The sequence below is a fragment of the Colossoma macropomum genome, unplaced genomic scaffold (genome assembly GCF_904425465.1).
Source record: "Colossoma macropomum unplaced genomic scaffold, Colossoma_macropomum, whole genome shotgun sequence".
NCBI lineage: Eukaryota > Metazoa > Chordata > Actinopteri > Characiformes > Serrasalmidae > Colossoma > Colossoma macropomum.
In genome coordinates, this window is record NW_023494784.1 from 11,022,077 (window position 1) to 11,034,184 (window position 12,108).

The following is a 12,108-nucleotide window of genomic DNA, read 5'->3' on the forward strand; positions in this document are numbered from 1 at the left end:
AAAATTGTGAATTGTAGTTATTTAAATGAGTATATACTTATTAATTTGTCAGGAAAATGTCCATGATCATGACAGATAATTGTTTGTGATGTTTTCTATAAAAATAATAATAATCCTGTTGGTTATTTTGCTTCATTTAATTCAATTAGGGCATCATGCATAACACCAAGCCGATATTCACTGCGCAGTTCCATCCAGAGGCAAAGGGAGGCCCCACAGATACAGAGGTAGACACAGCTGTTCCATTCACACTACAAGCTGCCTATTGATTCCTTTGTTCTTCTAAGGTCATGCATGAATATCTGTCTGTAATTATATCAGAACATTTGATTTCATGCTCCGTGTAAAACATGATTAGATTGTGCTGTGCTTGTTTTGGTGCATGTGATTATAACATGAAGAGGTCTTCAATTTTAAACACTGCAGGTTATGTTGATCTTCATGCAGTGAAAAACTATGTGATTATTTTATTTTGATTTGTTTGTTTGGCTCGTATAGTTCCTGTTTGATACCTTCATGTCCCTGATAAAGAAGGGGAAAGATGCAAGCATTGAGTCTGTGATGCCGAAGAAGCCTGCAGTTCCACAGAGAGCCCAGGTGAGGGAGACAGAGTCTTATGAACGGGAGGATTACAGAAGAGAGATGTGTTTATTTTTAAATTAAATACGTTACACAATCAGATGTTTCATTCGGGAGTCGTTGATGTACATTGATGTATTTATTAAGTACTGCTGTGTTATCCTGGCTTTGTGCAGGTCTCTAAGGTGTTAGTGCTGGGCTCTGGTGGCCTGTCCATTGGCCAGGCTGGAGAGTTTGACTATTCAGGATCTCAGGCTGTGAAAGCTATGAAGGTGAGTCCAGTAGGGTGCTCTACAAATGACAGTGAGTCTCGGTTCCTCATGTGAGCATCATTTGTCAAAGGATTTACTTTGAAGGCCTTTTTAGGCATCAGACTTTTCCAGTCTGTGAGAACACTATAAATGAATTATACTAGTAAAGGGACAAACAAATCAGTTAGTTTTAAAGTAGCTCTAAAGCCATAATTTGAACCATAATTTGACCCTGTCGTTTTTCAAATACTGTTATCTATTTCGGCGAACTGCACAGTCTGAACGTCTCGAACAAATTAGCCAAGTGGGTGCAGCTGTTTCTGACTATAAGTTTCTTGTTGCCATGCAGTAATCCTCTCAATAGCATATTTTAATATATTGGACTGTGATAGGTTTAAGCTTATTCATGTTGTACAAAAATAAACTGCACTGTAGCGCCCCCTCAAACCTTCATTCATTCATTTATTTATTTATTTATTTATCTATCTATCTATCTTACAAGCAATGGTGAATTCTGTGCTATGGTGGTATGTTTGACACATGATAATAAGCCATCCAATACGGATTAACCTTAAAAACAATGTTTTTGAGTTCGATCCCTGGTGATGCTACAGCCGTCCGTGGCCGGAAGTCCAAGAAAGCACAGTTGGCCTTGCTCTCTTGTGGTGGGTAGGATGCCCCCCCCCCACCCCCCACCCCCCAGCAGATCTGGCGGTTGGTGCTTTCCTCCGAGCGTTTTCGGTTGTCCAGTGACGTTGTGTTAGCGGCAGTTTGAAAAGATGCGGTGGAGCTTCACAGGTCTCGGAGGAAGCCTGTGCTCCTGGTGCTGGTGGTATCGTGTGATTGGTGGAATCCTGACTAGTGGAATTGGATATGACTAAATTGGGGAGAAAATTGTGGGGAAAAACCCAAAAACGTTTTTGAGTGCAGGGGGTCTTTGACAACTCAGTGTGCCTGTTAACACAGTTAATTCAAGGAAATTCTCTTTTTGCTCATTAAGTGTGTTGCATTCGACCAGGGACATACAAAATGTGCTTATTTGTGCAGGAGGAGAACCTGAAGACGGTGCTCATGAACCCGAACATTGCTTCAGTGCAGACTAATGAGGTGGGCACCAAGCAGGCAGACTCGGTCTACTTCCTGCCTGTCACGCCTCAGTTTGTGACAGAGGTGATCAAAGCCGAGAGGCCCGATGGCATCCTGCTCTCAATGGGGGGACAGACTGCACTCAACTGTGGTGAGTCACTCGCAGTAAAGTGACTTCATACCATTTCAAAAACATCCAGAGACTTCTGTTTAAACTACTGCCATTCAAAATTTTAGAAAAACTCATCATATGAATTATTTTTGCTATTTTGTTTAATAATAACTATCTATGTGCTTCCATTACTGTCCCTGCAAAGTTAATAGAACATTTAGCAGTGTTTCTAGAGCTGTGTAATTGTGGAACAACTTACCTGTTGTGTTTCTGTCTGTATTGCCAGGAGTGGAGCTGTTTCAGAGCGGCGTTCTGCAGAAGTACGGGGTGAAGGTATTGGGCACACCTGTTGAGTCCATCATGGCCACAGAGGACAGACAGCTGTTTGCTGACAAACTGATGGAGATTAATGAGAAGATCGCCCCTAGTATCGCAGTGGAGTCGGTGAGACAGAATCCTGTTCTGTTCTGTTCAATTTCACTTAGTTTTTCAAAGAAATGTTATGAAGTATTTCACATTCTCAACATTAAATCTAAAATTGGTTTAGAATATCTTAAACAGATCAGGAATTCGTTTTTCTCAGCTTTTACAGCTTTTATCTGTGTATTCCCTGTGATCAAATTTCAGATTTCCTACTTCATCTGTTTTAAAAAGCAGATGCAGTTTCTCTGCCATATTTACCTACAGTCATATGTTGTAATGACCCCTGTTTACCTGTAGGTGGCAGATGCTCTGAAGGCAGCAGATGAAATTGGCTACCCGGTGATGTTACGCTCAGCCTATGCTCTAGGAGGACTGGGCTCAGGTCTCTGTGCTGACAAACAGAAGCTGGAAGATACAGCACGCAAGGTGAGAGTGTTCAAATGTCTGGAACGAGTGTGTGATAACAAATTTGGGTGGGTAATAAAACAATATAATAATTTATCAGGGTAAATTACATAACAATATGTTTTTATGACCACATTATGGTTATAGTCATTACGTGAAAGTAATAAAAGTTTTGCCCTGTTCTTAAGTGACTGCAAGTCTGAATCTGGACGATGCTGGATGCAGTTATATACAATAAATGTGGATTTTTTGTTTTTTTTATTATTTAAATGAGGCTCTGATGTTTTATGGGTGAATTGTCTGATCCCTATCAAACCCCAGAAAAAGGAAATATTGTGGTACATATGTCTAATGTTGATATCTTCCAGTATTTTTACAGCTGATATCGGGTAGTGTTCTCAGCAGCACTAGGACTCTTAACTTTTGCTGTTGATGCATACACTGTATGGCCAAAAGTATGTGGACACCTGACAGTCACACTTATGAGCTTGTTGGACATCACATTACAAAACTGTGAGCGTTATTATGGACTTGGCTCCCCCTTAGTGGCTATAACAGAGTGTGTCTTTGGGAATTTGTGCCAATTCAGTCAAAAGACCATCTGAGAGGTCAGGCACTGATGTTGGATGAGAAGGCCTGGCTTGCAGCCGATATTCCAATTCATCCCAAAGGTGTTCAGTGGGGTTGAGGTCAGAGCTCTGTGCAGGCCACTGAAGTTCCTTCACACTAAACTCACCAAATCATGTCTTTTTGAATCTCGCTTTGTGAAGTGGGGCACAGTCATGCTGGAACAGGAAAGGGCTTTCCCCTTGGTGGTGTGCTTTACACCATTCCAGCCGACACTTGGCATTGCACATAGTGATATTAGGCTTGTGTGCAGCTTCTCGGCCATGGAGTCTCATTTCATTAAAGCTAATGATGCACAGTTCTTGTGTTGATGTTGCTTCTAGAGGTTGTTTGGAACTCTGTAGGGAGTGATGGGTGATTTTAATGCGCTATGCACCTGAACACTCAACGGCCTACCATTTCATGGTGGAGCTATTCTTGCTCCTAGGCACATCCATTTCACAACAGTTACACTTACAGTTGACCGGGGCAGAAGTAACATGTTTTAAGTCCCTGAGCTCTTCAGTACAACCCATTTTACCTTCAGTATTTATCTATGGAGATTGCATGGCTATGTGCTTGATTTCATACACCTGTTAATAATGGGTGTGACTGAAGCACTTGAACTCAGTAATTAGGGGTGACGTCCACATACTTTTGGCCATGTCGTGTACCACATCTTCTTTCTAGATTGTTATTTTATCTCTGATTTGTAATCCCATATGGATTGTATCTGCTCTTTTTGGTCACTGTTAAGGCAGGTATGCTCAATGCTGGTCCTGGAAATCTGCTGCCCTGGAGTATTTAGATCCAACACACCTGACTCTGAAATTCGGATGCCTCTGAAGGCCTTCATTACCTGGCTTGGGTGTGTTAAATTAGGGTTGGCGCTAAACTCTGCAGGATGGAAGGTCTCCGGGACCAGGATTGGGAACCCCTGCGTTAAAGGAATCGTTCACTTGAGAATGCTAACCAGGCCAAAAAACACATTAAGGCTAACATGTTAATATTGTTTCATTTACTTTTAGTTTGATTAAATTACTGTTGACCTGATGTGCTGCATGTTTTTGTGTTTTCCCTAATCTAACACACCTAATTCAGCTAATCAGCATATCAAGCCTTTTATAAGCTGATGCGTAACAGCAAGGAGTAAACAAAATATGGTCCTCAGTACTTGGCTTTGGAACCATTGTGCAGTCTAATGTCTGGTTTTTGCTCTCTGTCTCTGTTTTGCTGCAGGCTCTGGCCATGAGCAGTCAGATCCTTGTGGAGAAATCTTTGTTGGGCTGGAAGGAGGTGGAATACGAAGTGGTCAGAGACGTATCTGATAATTGTGTCACTGTCTGCAACATGGAGAACTTTGACCCCTTAGGAATTCACACAGGTGCAGCTTTCTGTTCGTTATCTCTTAAACAGGCACATATTCTCACGCCCTCCTTTCTGCACAGGTTTGGGACCCATGTAAACACAAACTGCTCCCCTTTCTTTGTGCCACCTAGGCGTTGTAAAGCTCAGGAAACTAATAAAAGCAGGTTTAAATACTAAAGAAGCAAACTTTTGACTAAACTAATAGGGCAAGGGGACAATAGTGTAAATTAGATTTTTCAGTGAATTATTTGTTTAAGCTGAGTTGAGTAGATATTTGGTAAATGTTAGTTAAAGTGGTTTGGTGGAAAGTCAAATGTACACAATTTCCCGTTATCCCAGATGAAGTCGATCAGCTCAGACATGTTTGGTATCCAGTTTTTGCTTCTTTAGTTTATTGCTGGTGCTATGATACTAATGTTGCTGACAAACTTAAGAAATTAATTTTCACCCAAATCTTTTTTGTAAATACATCCTGAAACATCTCTCAATTCGCTCATACTGCATTTGGGACCTTATTTTTATACTTCACAGTAAGTCACATTGTGCCCTAAACAGCATCAGGGAGTCTGTGCAGCCTTAAGAAAAACCTGGATGTGGTCTGAGTGGATTGAGAGAAGTTTTGAGGATGTATTCACAGATAAGATTTGGGTGTCTATTGATATTTAGTGTTATGTTAGCAATGCCAGCCTCTTAGCTACAGTTTAAAACTAAAGAGGCAAAATCTGGACATCAAACATGTCTTGGCTGATTACTCACATCTGGAATAAGTGGAAAATAGTGTAAATTTGATTTTGCAGAAGGTGAGTGTCCACAAAGGATTTATAGTGAATCATCAAAATGAAGTGAAATTTTCTACAGTGTGAACAAATACAAGAGGTCAGAACAGTGCAGGTGATTCCAGAGGATTGAGACCATGAAGAGCAGATCACTAGATGCTGACTCACCATATTTCACATATAAGAGATGTCCAGCTGACATGTAATATCAGCTTTGGTGAAATATCTGTCCTGCCTGCTGCCTTCCTAAGGTGACTCCATCGTGGTGGCGCCCAGCCAGACGCTGTCCAATGAGGAGTACCACATGCTGCGGGAGACGGCCATTAAAGTGGTGCGTCACCTGGGCATTGTGGGTGAGTGCAACATCCAGTATGCCCTGCACCCGTCCTCACTGGAGTACTGCATCATTGAAGTCAATGCCCGGCTCTCTAGAAGCTCAGCACTGGCTTCTAAAGCCACAGGGTAAGATATTGCTCAAAGACAGTTCCCTTTGGTGTTTCCAAACAGGTACTTAAAAACAACAATATTTACATTTCATAATTATCCATCATTTTAAGTAAGTTCGTTCAGATGTTCCAGTTTACACATTTATACATTCCTTTTTATGACGGACATCCAAAAAATGTTGAAAGACAGATGTGATAATGTTTGTTAGATAAGAAGACAGATGAGTCTGACTTTTTGTGCCTACTTAGATGGCAGCGATCTTTGTTTATCCCTCTACTGCACGTGTTATGAGAGCAATTTTTTAAAAAAATTAATATTGCATAAAATGGATATGATTATTAAATATCAAAACTTTTTAAAAAATAATGTGTGCAGGGGTCGTTTTGGGGTATGTTGCCTTGAGGCAACATTGTGCGACAATGGGAAGAAATTATATAGAGCCGTGTTCCCTTAAGTGGTGAGATCTGGCTTGTGACTGGTGAAATCCATTCCACTGTCGCACAAAGTTGCTTCTAGGCAACAAACATATTTCTGCAAATTCTCATAAGAAAAAAAATGACACTAAATGTTAAAAAAAGAGGTTTAAATGTGCCCACTAAGAGATAGTATAACCAGGAACATGCTTTTTATTGACATATTCAAACTGTTCCCTTTATTGTTAACCCTGTCGTTGTCTTTAAATTAGGATAGTGTTATTGTAAAGTGAGGAAAATGGGTTTGTTGCCCTGAGGCAACATTGTGCTGTAGAGGGTTAATGATGTGTTTTTATAGTCCGTTCCACTGATTTTCTGAATGGAGCCAAGTTCCACCGCAAGTGAAATAACTTTGATAGGCAAACAGGCTTTCAATAGGCATCTTGTTTAGAATTGATGACTCTGCTAGTTATTTCAGTGCTGTATACTAAATTCGTGTAGATTTATGGATATAGTTTTTCCTCCGTCTCTAATCTCCGTGGCTGCTAAACGTGAGGACGCTCCATTTCTTCACCTGATTATCATTCAGCAATGTGGATAAAGGATGTAGTTGGCGTTGTTTGAGCTTCACTTGTGAAACAGAAGTTTCTGAAAGTTGCGTTGGAAGTCATCAATTCACACCGTCTCTGGTTTTGTGTTTGTTGTCGCAGGAATGTTGAGAAATAGCTCCTGCCAAACGTTGAACACATTGGAAGCCAGACTTTGAAAACACCCACCCACCATTCTTGCTGTTTAGTGTGAAATGAATCTGTATATTTAGAAATAAATATCAATCTGAAGAACCTAGAAGATGGATGGAGTAAGAGAATAGATTCTTTCTGCTTATTAAAAAAGTGCATAGGAGGGTCTCGCTTCCTCACAAAGCTAATGTAGGAAGGATATTCAGTCTTCGGTAATGCGTTAAACATAAAACCAGCTAGATATCAGCGATCTGGTGTCCAGTAACTACAATTCCAACAATCCTGTCCTTTGTATCATAAATCATGGAGCTTTTCTTCTCATATATAAGATGATTACTTCTCTGCCTCTCACTCTTGCACAGGTACCCTCTGGCATTTGTAGCGGCCAAGCTAGCGCTGGGCATCCCTCTGCCTGAGATCAAGAATGCAGTGTCTGAGAAGACCACTGCCTGCTTTGAGCCCAGTCTGGACTACATTGTGACTAAGATCCCTCGCTGGGACCTGGACCGCTTCCAAGGCATGTCCCGAGAGATCGGCAGTGCCATGAAGAGCGTAGGAGAGGTCAGAGACTCGCAGAAAAACACTTCTCTGTTCTGTGTTATAAACAACACAAACCACTGTTACAACTAAGGTTGGGTCACAAGCACAGTCCCTCTTACTTGGTCAGAATCTGATTCATTTGCATCTCAAAACCATTTAAATATCGAATTTAAATATTTTGGTATTTAAGTTCTGTATGATTTTTGACTGAATCTTCACTGCGTATAAATACTGGAGGTTTTAACCTGGACGTTTAGTTTCAGCTACAGTAAATAAAACCATAAATGCTGTTCTGTGTTTTTAGGCATTCCAACTTTTTTCTCCCAATGAGAAAATATTTTATATCTTTTGAATCAAAAGCAAGATTTTAAGGCCCCATATCTTTTCTGAAGTAAGAGTTTGATGTACTATGTAAACACCGTTGACGTTTCAACATGTACCTTTCTCTGCCCAGTCTATATAGTCTATACATGGAAACTAAGCTGCAAAAACAGCCTGTTTTCAATTCACACTTTCTGTGATGTATCTGCCTATTTAGCCTACAGTGTTTTAGTTCTGCCCATTGATGCTGAAATTATAAGAAGTGTTTCAGTCCGCACAGTTTTTTGAATGAGGGCAGCCAATCAGGACAGAGCTCATTTACAGGTATCGGCCTTAACCCTTAAACTGCTTCACCCATTAGAGAGAAATCAAAAAAATATATTCAATTCACTTTTCTTGCATAAATTTGACCTAATTAATAAATTAAAAAACCTATTTTTAAATAATAATGTGTGCAGGGGTCCTTTTGGGGTATGTTGTCCTGAGGCAACATTGTGCGTCAGTGGGAAGAAGTGATATAGAGTCGTGTTCGTTGAAGTGGTGAGATCTGGCTTGTGACTGGCTAAACCCATTCCACTGCGGCAAAAAGTTGCTTCTAGGCAACAAACATATTTTTGCAAATTCTCATGACAAAAAAGAGGTTTAAAAGCATCCACTCAGAAGTAGTAAGACCAAATGCATACTTTTTATTGACTTATTCAAACTCTTCCCTTTATTGTTAACCCTGTCATTGTCGTTAAAGGTGTATAATGTTATTGTAAAGTAAGCAAAATGAGTATGTTGCCCTCAGGCAACGTCGTGCAATAACAGGGTTAAAGGCACAAAACAGACTGTTTAATACTAAGAGATAAAGAGAGGTTGGAAATTGGTAACATGAAAATAAATGACGACTGTTGTGGGTACACAGAACCACACAAACCTCATGAAGTGATCTTCAGGGGGAAACATAAAATGCAAAAAAATAAAAAATAGGTAGGGTACAGGCTTTACAACAACATTATACATCTTTAACTTTATTCCCTTTTCTGTAGCTAGCATAAGACGTGATTCATGCCTAATCCATACCTGATTGTTTAATGGATTTAGAGATATATCTTGGATGTATGTCTGTTTAAGCCATGTGTAATTTAACATACAACCAGCTGACCTACTTGCACTACTTGCTATGTACACATTTTTCTTATTTTTGTTTGAAATATTTCCATTGTTAGCTCTGTTTATACGTTGTCTTTTCTCTTAAAGTGAGATGCAATATCAGCTGCTTCTGTCTCAACATTCTCTGCAGTCCACGCAGTCCATTCAGTTCCATCATACTTACTTCATTCTTATTATTCCAGTGCCATACATGCTATATTTGAATAGCTGATTTGTCAACAAATACTTCAGAGGAGTTCTGATAGATGAATGTTCAACCACTCTAATCCCTGATATGTCTGGCACAAAGTCTTTGTATACATCTGCAGATAGTTCTGTTCACAGCTGCCATCCATTTAGTTTCCTCTTTTCATCTCTTCTGTATTCCTGTCCTCTTCCTCCTCCTCCCCCTGCGTCTCAGGTAATGGCGGTGGGTCGCACCTTCGAGGAGAGCATCCAAAAGGCACTGCGGATGTGCCACCCCTCGGTGGACGGCTTTGTGCCGCGGCTGCCCCTGAAGAGAGCCTGGAGTGAGCAGAACGACCTGCGCCAGGAGCTGGCCGTACCCTCCAGCACTCGCATTTTCTCCCTCGCCAAGGTACCACTCACATCTCATCACTTACAAATTTATGTAGAAGTTTCTTCCACTTCAGCCAGCATCCAGTTTGTGCACATTTAAGTGGCAGCATTTACTATTAGAACTATGTTGAATGGCACTACTGAGATTTAAGCATCAGCTCATTGTTGATCATGATATAATGATTATGTCCAATGCATAGACAAAATAACAATGCTAACAGCGTTTTGCTGTAGTTTTGTTTTTCAAAATTCTTCATTATTTCTGCATACATTTGTAAGGTCTGGCATGGAGTGGGCAGTTGAGGAAGTAGCCTTCGGTAATGTTGCTGTATGCCTGTTATACTCAACATCTGTTGCAAAATGCATGCAGAAATTTGCTTATTCACTGACTACACGATGAGAGATCTCTCATTTGTTCACATTCACATAGAGATTTTTGTATTATGTCCATTCTGTCTAACTATCCCATTTTGTTTTTTGTCTGATGGTTGTTGTTGTTGTTGTTGGTTGTTGTTTCAGAGTCTCCTTGAAATGCTGCCTCAGTTTAGGAGAGTGGCCTGTTCCTATTTGAAACCAAATATTTCATGAGCGTTGAATGAATTTATTGGTGCTGGCAGATTTATTAAGAACTAATGGTCCAAATTGTATCAAGCCACGAAATATCAATAACTCTCAAGGTTGGCCTCGCAATAATAGCTCCACTGTAATTTCATGTTGGTCCCTGAGCGCGTAATTTCCCTCAGACCTGCTTATGTCCCCTGTTGAACAGCCAGGCTGGCGAGGGCTGCATGCTGATTGGCCAGCGGCTAAAATGGACCCCTCTCCACAGCAACAGTGGGCCACAGCTCATTGGGCCCCTGTTTTTATATTCAGCCGAGGCAGCGAGCTCACAGCTTGCAATCAAGAGCCATTATTCCTCATTTAACAGTGACCCAACAATTTGTTGTAGATCCCAATTTGCTGAACAACTGGCCTCTTCATGATTTTTGTTGGAGCACTGATTGACTTATTTTCAGCAGCGAGTTTAGATGTGTTAATCTTTTTCCCAGGCCCTGCACGACGGAGTCACCGTGGACCAGATACATGAACTCACAGCCATTGATAAATGGTTCCTGCACAAACTCAGACGCATTACAGAGCTGGAACAGCACCTGCGTCAGTACAGCAGGTATGTATGGGACAGCACAGGGTGAACTGCAAAACACAAATCTTTTATGCAAAAAATACAAACATAAAGAAATATAGTGTTCGATGCCATACTGGCTCTCCCATCACTGACAGATGGACCAGAGCAGTTACAGGTGGTTGCCACTAGATGGCACTGTGGGCATATTTTAAGCTTTTCACACTATAGTCCAATTGTCAGCCAGTCAACCTCACTGACTGTTCTGTGCTACACAATTGCCATACCAATGTTCCTGAAGTGATATTCCCATTGTGTAGTCATAAGTGAATCCCTCTTCACATTGAAACTCATAGGCAGGAACACCTTCACACGCAGCCAATGACGTTCAGCTGCCGGTGGCTTGTGACTAACCTTTCAAAAGGCAATCAAACAGTGCTTATCTTTGCTTTTTATGCAGTTATATAAGAAAAACAAATGACATTTTAGGGTTTTATGCCAGAGTCAAAAGCGTGACTCCACTGACACAAATCCAGCTGAGATCATCCTGTCTCATTTTTAATGATGCCATAAATAACTGATGTGCCGATGTCAGTGATATACGCCTGTATTATAAAAATACAGTGCTGTTGTGCTAACATACCTGTACCAAACTTTAGTCTTGATCCAGTCAGACTGCCATCATGCAGTCATACTTGGGACCACACTGGAAACCTACAACCCCTGTTCCAAAAATTCGGGACCTTGTGCAAAATGTAAATAAAAACAGAATGCAATGATGTGCAAATCATTTTGGCCCTATATTTAAGTAAAATAGTGCAAGTACAGTACATCAAAGTGAGAAATTTTATTGTTTTTTTGGAAAATATAGGCCCATTTTGAATTTGATACGAGCTACATGTTTCAGAGAAGTTGGGAAAGGGACAACAAAAGACTGGTAAAGTTGTTTAATGCTAAAAAAAAAAACCTGTTGGAACATCTCACAACTAATTAGGTTAACTGGCAACAGGTCAGTAACATGATAACTCTATAAAACTCTAAAAAAGAGCCATAACCTTTCTCAACCTAAAAGGTTGCAAAAAAAATTGGGGATTTTATCAAGTATGATACAAAATATCAGAAAAGCATTCAGAGAATACAGAGAAATTTCTGTATGCAGGGGACAAGACCGAAAACCAGTATTGGCTGGCCGTGATCTTTGTTTG

The 12,108-nt window shown here is 40.5% G+C and overlaps 1 protein-coding gene across 1 annotated transcript in view; it reads left to right on the plus strand.

Annotated features, from left to right (window-relative positions):
• Positions 1 to 12,108, plus strand: part of cps1 (carbamoyl-phosphate synthase 1, mitochondrial) — an 89,379-nt gene that overhangs the window by 14,660 nt on the left and 62,611 nt on the right. The window contains exons 11-21 of the mRNA XM_036577631.1: positions 150 to 227; positions 499 to 597; positions 756 to 851; positions 1,878 to 2,067; positions 2,315 to 2,472; positions 2,749 to 2,877; positions 4,702 to 4,846; positions 5,858 to 6,068; positions 7,569 to 7,767; positions 9,623 to 9,799; positions 10,830 to 10,948. Coding sequence (XP_036433524.1) covers positions 150 to 227; positions 499 to 597; positions 756 to 851; positions 1,878 to 2,067; positions 2,315 to 2,472; positions 2,749 to 2,877; positions 4,702 to 4,846; positions 5,858 to 6,068; positions 7,569 to 7,767; positions 9,623 to 9,799; positions 10,830 to 10,948 — 1,601 coding nt within the window. The remainder of the gene's footprint in view (positions 1 to 149; positions 228 to 498; positions 598 to 755; positions 852 to 1,877; positions 2,068 to 2,314; positions 2,473 to 2,748; positions 2,878 to 4,701; positions 4,847 to 5,857; positions 6,069 to 7,568; positions 7,768 to 9,622; positions 9,800 to 10,829; positions 10,949 to 12,108) is intronic.